At 37.5% G+C, this 15614-nt stretch overlaps 2 protein-coding genes and 1 long non-coding RNA gene across 4 annotated transcripts in view; 2 read left to right on the plus strand and 1 right to left on the minus strand.

Moving 5' to 3' along the window:
- Window positions 1-1878, plus strand: part of TUBGCP6 (tubulin gamma complex associated protein 6) — a 41478-nt gene extending 39600 nt beyond the window's left edge. Inside the window, exon 44 of the mRNA XM_033057893.2 lies at window positions 1402-1878. Coding sequence (XP_032913784.1) covers window positions 1402-1493 — 92 coding nt within the window. The 3' untranslated portion in view covers window positions 1494-1878. The remainder of the gene's footprint in view (window positions 1-1401) is intronic.
- A 1437-nt stretch (window positions 1879-3315) lies between these two features.
- LOC116995301 lies at window positions 3316-8614 on the plus strand. Its single transcript, XR_004417702.2, has 2 exons — window positions 3316-3684; window positions 6588-8614. It is a non-coding gene; the product is annotated as an uncharacterized LOC116995301 (long non-coding RNA).
- Window positions 8309-15614, minus strand: part of SCYL2 (SCY1 like pseudokinase 2) — a 34412-nt gene continuing 27106 nt past the window's right edge. For both annotated transcript variants that reach the window (XM_033057892.2, XM_033057891.2), the window contains 2 exons: window positions 14785-14904; window positions 8309-14192 (listed from right to left, as the gene is read on the minus strand). In XM_033057892.2, the coding sequence (XP_032913783.1) occupies window positions 13542-14192; window positions 14785-14904 (771 nt within the window). In that variant the 3' untranslated portion in view covers window positions 8309-13541. The remainder of the gene's footprint in view (window positions 14193-14784; window positions 14905-15614) is intronic.

The following is a 15614-nucleotide window of genomic DNA, read 5'->3' on the forward strand; positions in this document are numbered from 1 at the left end:
TAGATATCACTCAGAAGTAATTTTAGATATTTATGCAATAGCTGAGTTTTGGAAATTCCGATTCCCGTGTTGGACTAAAGCTCGGAGAGCCTCCCAGCACATGCTCCAGGGCAAGTTTTTCACCTACATGGATCATTTGCCAAATGTTGTTTCCTTTACCATGATAAAATTTCATCTCACTGTCAGCTTAGGTTAAAATGTGCTGAAATGGTTACCTTCCATTTGTCTTTCAAATCTTGTTTGTGTTTTGGTATATTACTTATCCTTCCTCTAGTATAAAGGTGGTTTGTAGGTTTTTGGGGTTTTTTTAGAAAATCTTGAATTTTTGCAGGAGATGCAACTGCTTTTCTTAGATCTATTTTTCTAGAATATTTTCTAGTTCGGACTGTATTCTTCAGGAAATGAGCTGCCCGTTTTATTCTTTAAGGGTGTCCAAAAATGGTATCAAAGGACCAAAAACAAATATTTCAGGATGAGTTAGAATGGCTACTTCCAAATTCTACAGGAAATCAGAACACCTGTGGGAGCCACCTAAACCCATACTACGAGATCTATGGTTACTTCATGGACAGAGATTAATAGACCATTCTGTAAGGAAATCTGATGAGTGACCCAGTTTTTTACACACTCTGCATTAAGCACTACAAAACAAATACGTGCTTGTTCATCTTCACTTGTACCTTCAATCACCATATATTGTAAAATGCTGTCTTTCCACAGTTGATCCAGAATCCATTGAAAGCCAATACAAAGTTGTTTGGACTTCAATGGCTTTGGCTTGGGCCGTTCTAATAATACACCCCCCCTTATTCCTTGCATGCTGCTGCTTGCTAATTCCCTTGATATTTAGTGCATGGGATGTTTGTGAGCTTAGGGAGTTTCCATTGGCTTATTTCTGTTGTAATTAAGGATGTTTAGAGCAGTTGCTTTGTTCATAGAGCGTGAGGGGTTTGTCCTAGGAATTTCTCTTTGGTTTTCTCTCTCACAATGGACTTTGCTCAAGAAAACTTCAGCAGAGCTGCTTCTTTCACAAAGGTCTCCTGAGGACCTAAACATGCTTGCTGGTCAGTTGAAATTGTGATAGGAACACACCATCTTATTGTGAAAGATTCTGTGATTTCTGTGTTTCTGTGAAAGCAACTTGATGAGGAAATGCTTTGTTAGAATAATGCACTTTCACTTAGAATTGACACATAGTCTTTCTTTTGCATTTATTTGAAATATTTCATAGTTCCATAAAGAAATAATGGACTTTTCTTAGGTTAAAATATTTGTTTCTGTTGTTCTCAGATTTCTGCATTATGCTTCGTTTTTTTAAATTAAAAGGCACAGATGCTGTCAAGGGTGAATTTACAATATTAATCTTAGTTGAAGCTTACTTTTTTTAAAATTTTCTTCCAGTGGTAACAAAGCTTGTAAATAGAGGATATCAACCACATTTGGAGGACTTTCTGCTGCGAATTAACTTTAATAACTACTACAAGGATAACTGAACTCTACAGAATAAGGATCACTGATAGCACAATAAAACAGAAACTGTATGTATACACTTATGATTTATAGAAGCTTATGCAAATGCCACACAGGAGGCATTCTTCTTCAGTGAAATAATCTGCCATCTAAAAGCTTGAACAGTATAACCACCATATGCACAGCATGATGATGCTTAAAATCCACTAAGCCTGCCAGTTGTTTGATCTGCTAAAAATTGATATTGTCATTGTTGCAGAGATAGAAGAGCTGGGTGCCTGGTCTTAACACAGGAGAGAGTACAAAACTGTATATCTGTGAATGTGTAAATGTTGTATTTTCAGTGGTGTGAATTTCCTTTAATGTAAATACATTTATGTGAAATAAATAAACAGATACTTTCTAAAATTGTTGAGAGATGGGTATGAGGTACAAATGTTTCCACAGATACTAGTACCTATTATTTGATGTGTTTTCTTTTCAAACTGATAATAATTCTTAATCTAAATATAACTAGTTTCTTTAAGACTCTTAGTCACAGTGGAAGAGGATATGATGTACCAAGGTGGTCTGCTAGGAGATACAATATCTGACTATTCAAGCACTTGGTGATTGTTGGAACACTTGTGCCAAACTTAGTTTCTTTATCCTTAATTTAAATTATTCATCTTATTTTGTGGTGATTATTTAAAACACCTAACACAGAAATTCAGCATCACAAAGGCAAAATAAAGCTGTAATTCCCAATGTATTCCAACTACTGCTTTCAACTGAAGGGTCATATTTGCATAATTTTCCTTTTCCCTCTTTTTTCCTCTTGTATTGTGAGAAGAGACAATTGAACTTTCAAATGTCATAATATGAGAATGTTATAGCGAAGCAGTCAGCTTTGAAATACGTTAGTTTTTAGATTCTGAAGTCATGGTTGGTTAAAATGTGGATATATTAATGAGGAGCTCATTGTCTGATTAGGGGACAGTTATATAAGCTACAGGCCTGTCTAGCATGTTACCAGGACTGTGGGTCATAAATAAGATTATTCTATGATGTATAGGTAGTTTTATGATTTTTTTTTCTGAACAAGAAATAAGTATTAGAGACAGAATGTAGCGGCTGTGAAGCTGACCTGAACGTTTCTGCTCTGATTCCAAAGTTAGTGTCAAAACATGGTAGAGCACAGTTGTAACATACATCTTCTATGCTGTTTCTTTATCTGTGCTGTATTTAATTAATTCTCTGCCTTTTGTTCTACGGAAAAGGGGATTGTAAGAGCAAGTGGCTCACAGACTGAGCTGTTTTGTTGCCCAGGGAGGCAGAGACCTATTTGTCAGGAATTTACAGGACTGGGTGTGTATGTGCAGGCTTGGGTTCTGGTGCAGACTGATGTCCTGAAGTCACTGGTCTTTGGGAGCAGTATCTGATGTTTGGGACCTTATTGCTTATTACTGTAGAAGGACCCATTGGACGTTGTCTGAGTCCCATGGTTTGCCTGGGGCAGACCTTTAACATAAACACAAGCAGTAACACACAACAAAGATGATCATGGAAGCACTGGTTGGACGTATTTGAGCACTCTTGGAATTCCTCCTTCCAGCAATGATGTTCTGAGTGAGACAGCTCTGGGCAAAGCAAAGCAAAATGTTATTCCTTGTAAGGAAAGTAGTTCAGACTAGCGGTAAATGGGGAGATGGAAAAGATCCGGTTGATGTCAGGAGCCTGACGAATCGGCCATCCTGCTCGTGGGGTTTGGAGCCCGTCCCCCTGCCGAGCCGAGCCGAGCCGAGCCGAGCCGAGCCGAGCCGAGCCGAGCCGAGCCGAGCCGTGCCGAGCCGAGCCGAGCCGAGCGCCGCGGGTGCAGTTGCGGGCAGCGCCCTCGAGGTGGAACCTTCTCACCGAGGCTGAGCTCCGCTCCCGGGCGGGCGGAGCGGCCCCGCCGGGGCTGCTCTCCCGCCTGGCGGCGTGGGGCATCCCTGGTGGAGCGGAGCAAACTCCCAGAGCCTTCCGGCGAGGTGCTCCCGGCAGGGTCCCCTACCCTCCGGGATGGCCCCGGCTCCGCATTGCCGAAACCGCCGTGGTGCCTGGGGATAAATGGGAACTCCGCCACCCGGCATCCGAGCTGCGAGCCAAAACCGGGGACGGGACAGAGAGCGTCGGGAATCTGATCCTGTGTCATCCATCCTGTGTCGGGGAACACGACTCCGCTGCCCTCGGAAGGTGGGATGCTATCTTTACCTACAGCCATTCCCTCACCTGAAGTACAAAGTTGGTCCTTCTAATGAGGCAACAGTTCCCATAAAACTTACATTAATCTTTATGTTTGGTATTTTAGTAATGCTTGCATCAAGCAAGGGTTGAAAGTGGGCAACAGGTTTGAAGTTGCGAAGGCCTGAGAAGGAGTGAGGGAGAAGGATGACTGAGCAGTCCATTAATCAGAGATGAAAACCTACAAATGCTCAAGTTGACTTGAAGGGGGATTTGTGTTTATGCTGAGCTGCAGTTAGGACTTAGTTATGTTAGAATAAAGTAAGCTCCAGAATACCTTTTATGTACCCTTTTCTTGTTTAAAAATTGACATAGAGACAAAATTATAAATAATTTTTTTTCTTTGAGCAAAATACTTAATATTTTAAGTTCTAACAGCTGTCAGTGACTAAATATTTCAAATCTCTTACACTCTAGAAATTAAAAAATTAAAACCCACATGGTTTTGCCATACTTTTAAAGATATTTCCATTGCTAAGATAGCTGAAATCCCTCACTAAACACCTTGGCATCACCTGCAGCTTCTTTGAAAGAATGGAAAGGAAACCAGTTCTATTTCAATGTAAAACCACTATTTTTTTCGAAATTAAGAAACTGAGCAACACAGAGAGCAAAACGTCTTCCCTTAAAATGCCTGCATTAAAAAGAACTGAAGAAAAATGAACTGAAACAACTGTAGCTTCTTGAAGGACATGGTGACCAGTAACTCACAGTTCAGGACAGTACTTTTACTTACTTGAACTTTTTGTTCAAATAAATTTTGTTTTAATACACACATATTTAATAAACTTCCTTTCTAATGTCTTTAATCTTTTTGCATATTTACATACTGAATATTTGACCTACATTTCACCAGAAAATATCTGCTACAGCAAAACAGGGAGCGGGGTAAAAAAGTGAATTATTCAACTTCCTAATCACAGTCACTCAATTTAACAAAGTACTCATTTCCAACAAAAAACAAACACAGAGAAACCAAACATTCCAATGAGAGTATTAAGACTAGATTAAATCAGAGCGCAAGCAGCTGCCCATCAGCAGCAGCAACAGTTGTCAGGACCATTTAGGCTATTCCATGAAACAGCATCCACCAGCACTCACTGCACAGGCCCCAGGAATGTGAAGAGAGCAAGTGGGCAGGAGATTTTTTTTTTTCCCCTCAGCAATTCCCTGAACTCTGCCTCTCTGAACTGAAGGGTTGCTGGCGTCTGGTTGCTGAATCCAGTTGCTGGCATCTGGATTCAGTAATCCTTTGGATCATTCACCTGCAGCTGCTTTTAACATTTCTACTTCAGGCTCACTCTGCCTGTGGAATAGACAACAAGGAAAAGAGATGCCTACTCACCAGCCCATTCCACTGGCTTGCCAGACCATCAAGTCAAGATGTTCGGTTGCCTTCCGCAGCCCCTAATGGCACAGCAACAGTCTCCAGCACAAAATTCAGGCAGTCACTGTCATAAATTCAGCATCTATTACCAAGCATCACCAGAAAAAAGAAATTATCAGAAGCCCTTGAGGGTTTTTTTTGCCCTTCTACTCCCACTGCTTGGGAGCACTGGTGCAGGGAAAATTCGAAGACAAAGTAGATGCAAGAAATGGCTTCACCAGAACAGGCCTGGAAAAGGAGCAGGCACATGGGCAAAAGGAAGATTCTGACAAAGAAGTGCTGTGTGTGGGATTGAGCTCAGTTAAATTGGAAATTATGTGTGAAGAAACATAATTTAAGACATACTTATTTAATCTCTGCAATGTGCAGGAAATCACAGCTTTGCCCTATCTACATCATGAATAGAATAAGGAAACACTTCCTACCCAGTTAATGATCTGGTTAGCTTAAAAAATATTTTGTGTTTGCTAAATCAAAGTATTTCAGTTGTATGGCTCCAGTTTGCAAAATGTGGCAAGGAGGATATTGCAAGAGGCATTTGCTATTTCACTGCAAATCTTTTACTTGAAATGGTTGTAAATCAGTAAGACTCAAGCAATGAATTCTTTAGGAAACATAAAACCAGTATGGACAATCAAAATGCAAAAAAAATTCAGCTAATTTAATAGTTCCCTGCTTGCCAGATAATGAAAAAGAACAGATAAGCAATAAAATAATCCTGTGTAGAATAATGATGAAAATATGTTAGCACTTTATACTGACATCACCCCAATTGCAAAAATGACATTTAGTATCTATCACATCCGAAAATCACACAGAAAATGCTTCTGTTGCTAGTTTTATAGAACAAATCAATAATTTAAGCAGAGCTTGCATCAAAATTGTATATAGTTCTACAAATACTTTTTTTTTGCAGCCAAGTAAAGCCAGGGATTGTAGCCTAAGGCTACTTGAGGAAGGTCTACAATTGAAGTTCCCATTTAACAATGGAAGTATAAAGATTATATTCTAGTCTAATTTTATTTTTTCCTGATTCTCCAGCTTTGATTTTCTAAGATACAATCGTTGTAAGTCACAATGATTGTAAGACAATTATTTTTAGAAATCCTTAAAAATTAAAAATAATAAAAATATCTGGCGCCAAGTTAGAATAGATTCTTCAAATGAAATTTACTTCTGTAATTACAGAGGCATCTGATTGCTTCATTAACATTTTTCTTATTTGCAATATTTGAAGCCACTGCTGTGATACTGGTTAAAATGCTTATTCACAGCTTTGGTGCCACAGGTGTTTATTTCATCAGCATGGCAACAGCAGGAATTGCAATTCTACAGTTTTTAGTTTTCTGCTCTAATATTTGATTTTTCTGTTCAGAAAATAAGCAGTTATTCTTCTGTGGTGTTTGGTTCTAAAGTCACCTGCTGCAAAGCAAACTCCTCAAGGTTTTGATTTTGTTTACCCTTACAGGTATTATGTTGCATCAAGGAGACACAGAGATTGACATGAAAAAAGGGTGCCTGTGTCGTAACATCAGCTCCCAAACCCCTTGGTTCTCAGGTAAAAGATAACAATGTTTTTATTTATGTAGTTATAAATGGAGACTCTTCTTTGATTATTTGGCTAATTATTGCAGGAGAGTGTAAAACCTAGTCTTTTGATGTGCAAAAGGTAAAGCATTTCAAGAAATTCCATCATAAAAGGCCAAATAATAAAGGCACAAGCAAAACGATGGGGAAAAAAACCCAACCACCCTTAAAAAAATTGGTGTGTAAATATAGGTAGGTCATTAAACTTCCACCATTTCTGAGCTTCCAATCATTCTACACCCACAACTGCCTTAATTTGCAGGAAGAAACTGCAATAGATCCGTAATAGATCCAATAGTAGCTCATGGACAGGTGTCCTACAGAGGAAAATGAAAAGATTTTTTTTGTTAAAAAGTCCAGAATTTAAATTTTATGTCTAGAATTCTTAGTAAATTATTTCAGAGCTCAAATAACTAGTATTTATTGAGCTGCTCTTGGGTTTCTGCAGGGGTAGGAGTATAAACAGCATTCCTCCTTTGACAGTTTGGCATAGGAAATCAGAATCCCCCTGGTTACCTTATGAACAATTTTCCAACCTACTGAGCAACTGCAGTGGTCTCCAGCTGGTAACACAGTTGTAAAAATGCTGATATAAAGAAGATTAATCTAAAGTTCTTGTGTATGACAAATCCAAAAGTTGGACTGGAGATATTTAAATGATGAAATACAATTAGCTGCCAACATCAAAGGATTCCAGGCAAAGAAAAACCAACTGCAAAGATCTCCAGCTTCCCTGTTTGAAGATTTAGGCTATCTGGATTCATGAAAGAGTTAATAAAAATGTCAATGTTACTCCACAACAAACCAACCCAGAACACCTGGATTTCAGCACTCGAAACCTTCTTGCTTAAGAAACAGGTAGGAGTTAAGGATCCAATATCCAGAAATGGAAAGATAAAGAGAACATTACCAAGGTGAAGGACATTCCAGTCAGATCAGGACTGTGATTAGCTGAGCAAATTAAGGCAGGCATTTCCTCAGCAGGGGGCTGGCATATGACAGGATTGTGCTCACTTGATGGATACAGCTGTGGAAGGAAAGGGGCTGCTGTCATCAGCAAGTGAAAACAAAGAGCGAACTGAAGCAACCTTTCCATTTTCACTTAATCTATCTTTCTGTTCTTTCACTCTCTTCTCCCACACCATCTCTGGCCAACAATGGTGCTTCTAATCAGATCAGACACCAGCTATCTTGTACTTGAACAATTTATACCATACAAAAAGCTGAGAACTATGTTCCTTCAGAGTGCTGGCAAAATCTAACCTGACAAAGCAATGTATCTTGAAACTCAGGTTTAGAGAAAGAGCTGGTGTCTGGGTCAATCAGCTGTGAAATTGCAAACTGAGATCACTACGTGTCATCAGAAAGAGTAAATGCTAATTTTAGAGGCATCTAGTGTGGCAGTTTCCCCGCCCCCCCGAATTTCTATCCACTGCAATGTGATGACATTTTACAAATGTCTGGGCAGCAATCTCTAAGAAATGAACTCAAAAGTACACGGGATAAAATGTATTTCAAACAAAATGTACAGGGAAGAAGTTTTCAACAGAAGTTACTATTAGTTCATGCAATGAAAATCATCAATAAAAGTATCTTCCAACATGAAAATATGAAAAGTTCATTTATTTCCATAGGCAACCTAATTCAGAGTACAAAGTGATGTGTATTTCTCAAAACTGTCACTATACCTTTTACATAGCTTTAAAGTAACTAATCTAAAAGTTGATACAAGAATAATTTTGGTTTTGAAGAGCTGTCCAATAAACCAGATATACACTAATGCCATGCTATGACACTTCTATTTATGAATCACGGCTGACACAACATTATCACTTTATAAATCTCATGAGAATTTCAATGTTTTACAATCAGAACGTAAAACTGCCACTAGTACAGACTGTACAATTAGACAAATAAACAAGTATTAAATATTTTGCACAAGGCCTGAGTTCACTATAACACATTTTGATTTACAGCTTCATCACAGAAATCTGTACAGCAGTTAAGACCTGTTTCAGAGAACTTAAAGACAATACAACTTCAGGGCTTATTTATTATGTTGATACAAGGGTGAGGCCTGAAAAGCAAGAGGATTTGGTGTATGAATCCAAGGTTTTACTGCCTTGAGTAATTTTCTTGCAAAGCAGTCAAAACTTAATGGAAGGTAAGGTACAAGGCAGAACCTCACCTGAAAATCAGCTAACTCATCTGAAATTCTCCAGACAGGTTTCCTCACAGCTTTCCAAAGGAAAAGTTTACAATGAATATATAAAATGCAGCATATCTCTTAACAAAGAAAAAGAAGGGTTACATATACAATAGGGTATTTTTTTCTGTACTCCCCCTGCCTATGCTTCTTTCACTGGAAATGGCACAAATCAGCAATATCCCACCCACCTCAATTAAAAAACCCTAATCAATAAGCAAAGGTCACTCCATAGTCCAAAAACTTCATTGTAATGCAAGATCCAGTAATGCAAGATCCAGTGTTCATAAACTTACATATTAAAAACTTTCCTTTTCTGCTCAAGTCACACAGATGTAGGCAGACTAAGCATGTATTATTTATAATAGAGAACATAAATATCATATAATGCTTAGCCTGTATAGAAGCATTATGAAATTTGATTCAAATCTAGCTTCTCATTCAGTAGCTGTTTTTTTGGTGCAGTTGAACTGAAAAATCAAAAAATCCTACAATCTAGAATACAATCACACTTACCTATCTACAGACACAGATAACATTACAACAGGGGTTATAATACAAAAGTCAACATACATTTTTCTGACTTTAAAAGGCAATCAGGGTATTTGTTAAGGTTCCACATAAATGTGAACCAGTTGTTGCTAAAAAGACAAAACAGAAAAGGAAAGTTTTGAAGAATAAGGCTTGAAATGTTGTGCACCTACACATCCAGAAATTCAGCCTTGGGGTACCCAACACTTGTGTAAGGCCACAACTTCCCCACAACATTTCTCACTCAGAGTGAGGAAAACATAGTATCTTCATTAAAACAAACTTGGGCATTCTACCCATGCTCCCAGTAAAATTTCTCTTTCCATCTCCCAAATAATTGATGGACTCCTTTACCTTTCAAAAGACTCCTCTGGTACTGCTGCCCTTCTGCATAAGCAAGTTCCAAGGGCTATTGTGAGTCTTACTCACACTACTTGTGTGATGAAAAGGAACAGAAGATAGTTCCCTCCTCCAATGTGCCATTTCATTTCCAATTTCTCTCAGGAGTCAAAACTAGGGGTTTCTAAGCTGATCTGAAACTCAGTAGTTTTAAGGCTCTCCATCAGCCCAAATAGAGGTTTTCCAAGCCTCTTTAATACAATCCTTCCCTCTAGCAGGTTCAGTTTGCTTTCTACAACTCAGTTTTGAGAGGAAGCTTCACTTTCATACTTAAACCCAAATGGAACCAAGAGAACTAACATGGAAAACACTGCTGTCTTGATGCTCTCAAGTTCATTTAGAATACACCAGAGCAGCCAAAGCACAACTGATGTAAGATGTGCAGCTACTTTCACTTAGCTTCTCCTTTTGCAATAAATAAACTATAGAATCACTGAAAGAATAGGAACTTACTCCCTCCCCTTTACAAATGAAGGTAAACTAGACAGGCTGGGCACTTCACTCTAGACCCTTTTCTCATTTCCACAGTAGAATGAAGACATGCTCACCGTGGGTGCACAGTATGCGCTGTGATCATCTGACAGGCTTTCATATTTTTTTCTTTAAATTAGTTTGAATACGAAGGGCAGAAATTTAGTGTAATTTACAGTCTTCCTCAAGGCATTGTAAGGAATAACTTATTACCAGGTTACTATTTTGTTAACAGCATTTGTAGTTTCTTAATCAGATACTAATTTCAAACCTGTGTTCTCTGTTTAACTTTACATGACAACAGGTAAATCCTCTGCTTCAAACCAAGCTAGATGTATCACTGTTTTCCATCCAAGTTCAGCCATAGGAGGCTCCTGGAATACCCACGTTTTGTAACATTGTCCCTTCCCCTTTGTCTTTTCCAAAAACCAACTTGGATGTGAAGCACAATTGCTGCTCTCAAACAATTCACTCTGGCCACAAAACAAGTCTTCCAGCCTCTTGCAGGGCCTCGGAATGATCACTTGTATTGGAGAGATCAGCTGGCCAAGACTTCCTAAAGAAAAACTATTGTAGCAGGAGCCAAGTGGCATGGGGCCACGGTGACTTACCTCTTGCAAGTCCCCTTTCCTTTAAGTTAAGAAGAAATAATTTGAGAACTTCAAACACACTGAGTTTCCTAACACATTAAGCAGGAAGCATCTATGTAGAAAAGGAATTGGACTCACTACTTTTAAATACTGTTATATATATTTTTAAATTTTTAAATAACTGGAAGATTTTGTTAGAGCTTTTATAAGCACCCTTTTCAGTTTTCTTTGTTGTTTTTCTACTCTGAGCATTCTGAAAATTGCAGCAAATAAGAGAAATCAAAGCTATGTTCTCAAACATAAATGGAAAAAAGTCCTATTGCTTGAGTCAGATAAAGACCTTATTCTATTGCATTACCACTTCCTAAAAGAGCATCTTTTAATTTGAACTTGTAGGAGGTGTTTTTTACTTCACTCTTACAGAATAGGTTATGTTCTGCTATAGCCCATGCCAAAAGCACATACCCCAAACCACACAGTTTAGTAGGTCTAGTATATGAAATCAGATCAATTTTTTTCACTTAACTTTCCTTGCATTAGGTTAAACTAAATCCAGTTCCGAAAAGCTCCCAGTCCAGAGAAATCAGTGACTGAAACCCCGTATCAAGACACTGACTTTTAAGACTGCCTTTGCCATAAATGTATTAATTTAATACATTGTAGAGTCCTATGAGATGTTGTTTTTAATATAAACTTATTTTCTAAATAATTTAGAGGAATACAGATTCAAGTAATTCTTCAAAGTCTTGCCTTAGGTTACCCTAACAAAACACAGCTTCCAAGAGATGACATAAAAGACGACATTAGTGTGATTGAGAATATAGAGTGCCACAACTGTAAATGAACTTAAATAGTTCAACAGTTCTAGTATTGTAATTAAATTTACATGGATATTTTAACATAACCTACAGTGCTTACCATGAATATCAACAGCACATAAGCATCACAATGTATTAGGTATTGTATTCTAGACCATGAATTTATTGGTCCCAGGTATTTTAAAATAACAGGACTAACACAGCAGCTATAATACATAAAGGATTCTTTAAGAAATATGCTTAATGCTATCACCACTTAGAACTGTGAAAGTATAACAAAATACAAGTAATATTTACAGCATAAGGCCCTTTGGTTTCTTAAGCAGCAAATAAAAGAAGAGTTTCTTCAGTGAAAGGCTTTGAAAAATAAAGCAGGTAGGCTTTCCATAAAAAAGGTAACTAGTTCTTTCCTTCTCAAAATAACCATTTATAGTCTTCAAAATACTAGGTAAGAAAGCTCTTGAAATTCTTAGGAAAAGAAAGTTAAAACCCAACAGTAGTATCTGACAGAGCAGAGATTCCACCATGGGCAAGCTGAACATATACCTTCTGGAAGTAGAAGAAACTACTATTTGGATTTCTGGAGACCTTTATTGAATTTAGAGTAATACAATAAAAAGGATCTGAAATACCTGTGTATTTATCATACACTCTAGAGCTTACAAATCTGTATTTGAGAAATCACTTCATGTCAATCTATCCTTCATAAGGACTTGATTTAAACCAAAATTAAAATGAAATAGTTCATTCTAGTCAAGGCAATTTATGGCAGTCTGCTTTTTCACACGACCCTGTGCAAATTGTATAAAGTGATCCTTTTTCATCATCTCAATTGAGCCAAAAACTATTAATTAATTCCAGATATTTCTGTGTAACTATATCATGTGTTTAGTTACACAGCTGGGGCAGTCAACATGTGAATTTTACATTTACATTCATTTTGTGAAGTTTCATGACTACACTTTTCTAAACATCAGTTAGAAGCAGTATCATACTAGTCAAAACAATGGAATATATAGTAAATGTGATGAAATCACCACATGTATTTCAAAATCCTGTTTAAGTGGCATGTTGCTTTTGCTGTGGGGCTTGTAACAAGGATCTGACATTATAAAAGAGATTATAAACCAGCATAACCTTTGAAGCAGTGCTCTTACTCTTTCCCAAACTTGAACCAAATTTTAGAACTTCTTATGCCTAATGAAGCTTCTTATAGTTTACTACCACATTCATTACATTCGCTTACATGAGAGAAGAAGGTCACAATATGCTCCCTTCTTAGCCTCATCCAAAGTTATTGGTTAGAGTTCTCTTTGCATAATTTGGCTATCAAAACTTTTGGGCCAGCATAAGAATTTTCTTTTTGCAAACTGTCATAGGACAAAATGACAGCTTGTGACAAATTCAGGCAACGTGAGTAATTCTCCAGGTTTGCATCCAATAGCGTCATAATCCCCTAAGCATTTTAGCTGAACTTAAGAAACAAAATTCTGTAGGAAATTTCATAGGGGTTGACTGAGTCCACCTCTGAATAATTTTGACATGCTTCTTTTTCAGCTGAATATGTGCATCCTACCTTCAGCACTCTCATGTTGGTAAAGAGACAGGAAATCTTTTGCATGTAAGATGACTTTGCACTTACACAATTCCAGTGCAGTACCAGGTGAATGAAACATCAGCCTTTTTTCCTGTCCAAAAGTCTTTACTTTGCTCGGTTGAAAGTTTCCCCAAGTCATGCTTTTATTAATCAAAACAAGATGTTAATCAGCTTACCCATGATCCAAATTTCATCAATCTTTGGAAGAAGAAAATGAAACATTTTACCCAAAAAGATCTTTTAAGTCATTGCTAGCTGAGCTGCTGTTTGTCATTGTGTTTGCTGGTTGTGCGAAGTTCTGAGGAGAAAAGAAAGGATTACCCTGTATACCAAAGCCTGGCTGTGCTATCATGTTCATCTGAGGTCCCAAGGCCGTATTGCTCGCATTCGGGGACCCTGGCGGTGGTGCAAACTGATTAACCCACTGGCTTGATTTCTGTTGAGCCAACTGCTTCATGCTAACTTTGGGTTTTTGAGGACCAAAAAGATTATCTAAAGCAGACATATCTGGGGGTCTGTTTTGTTGTGTCAGTGGACTGATTGCAGATGCAGCATTCATAGGACTGTAATTTGGCATATTGGCAGGTGGTACAATGTTCATCTTGCTTGCCCCTGTTGCACTTGGACCACTGAAGAAATTCTGAGTAGCGAGACCTGTTCCCATAGTGAATCCAGCAGTCTGAAACCCCATATTTGTATTTAGTCCATTTGTCATATTTCTCTTTGTGTTGTCAATGGGTGATGAAAATCCCATTCCAACACCCATAGAAGGAACAGAGGAGAAGCTGTTTGAAGATGCAACTTGAGCTTGGTTGATAGGACGGCTGGTCAAAGATGACATATTTTCTATCAAGGTATCTGTCAAGTCTTTTGTCTGCAAAACACATAAAATGCAGTTAAATGTTTTTCCTATGTAGACACTCTGGAAATAGTATTTTATCATTACCCCTGCAGCCTTGGCATTAATTTTTCAGAAATTAGAATTCACTGCATGGAATTGAGCATGAAATGTAATAATACACAAGAGAAATGACATTATTTGTATTCTTTGCTACTTAGAACTAACTGTTAGGCAGCTTTAATTTGGTATCTAAGACTACACTCAAAGTACTACTGTGACTATTTGCTTAAATGCCCCATTCCTATCCCCAAATGCTTTATATATTTCCCTAATAAACTCTTCAGAGAAAAGCCTTTCCTAGAATGTCCTTCTTCCTTATCCAGTACAATGCCTTCGGATAATAATGATACCCTTGGAAATTCTACCAATTTTAAAAGTGGGAATACTGCTAATGATGCAAATGGAAGGCACATGAAAATTCAATTTAGCTTTTCTCATCTGTGCCACTGTACCACCATAGAAAACAAAAGTGACTCACAGGAGGAAAAAAATGCTAAATGCACAAAGCCCTTGAAAAAGCATCATAGCTCCAATGGAAACAGGGCAGTTGTTTGCTGTCTCTCACCTGCTTCACTGGAGGTGTTACTGTAGTTGCTTGGGGCTTAAGAGGCTGCTGGCTTTTCAGTTTCTGTGCCTGTTCTTGCTCTTTAGCTAACTTTTGCTTCTCTTCCAGTGTAAGGGAGGCCTTTAAGAGGGAAAGTACTGGTAGTAAGTTGCACAAAATGGTTATTCTGATATTCATATTTTTATTTCATACTAGCACTGTAGTTTCAGTAATATGTGGTAAACAACACAATTATTTACACAAAAGAGAAAGCCAATAAGCAAAAATTATAATATTTACCATACTGGTAGAAAGTACTTATAGTAAATAAATATAATATTAAGAGCAGTTAAGGGCAGATCTCAAATAAAAGAGATAGATCAACAAAACCACTTTAGCTTTGTTTCCTTAATACTGGGCATAAGAAAAATTGTTCTTCACAGTTTTTGTTTTTATATGGTTACTAAATTGATCTAGATACGCAATTGACCATGGAGTTGAAAAGCGCATTTCCTTTTAAAACTGCTCAAGAGTCTTTTGAAGATTAACTTTTGTTAATAATGAAAGATGGAATAATTAAATCATTCCCCCTTAGTCTAAAGTTAGTGTGAGGATTCAGATAACTAGAAAGAAAAATTATAAAATACATAGGTTCTGGGGAGCCATTTCCATAATTATTAGTATAAAAAGAATTTTACAGTACTTAAAGCTTATGTTTACTGTATTACTGCTTATATTTTATGTTATGCTATGTCTTTCCTTTGCTTCTTGTATTTAACCACATATTGACTGTTGTCAAGTCGAAAGGTACAGTAAAAGTTAGTCTCTGCTACTACTTAAAATTTTATTTT

Source organism: Catharus ustulatus, chromosome 4 (genome assembly GCF_009819885.2).
Source record: "Catharus ustulatus isolate bCatUst1 chromosome 4, bCatUst1.pri.v2, whole genome shotgun sequence".
In the NCBI taxonomy this organism is placed as follows: Eukaryota; Metazoa; Chordata; class Aves; order Passeriformes; family Turdidae; genus Catharus; species Catharus ustulatus.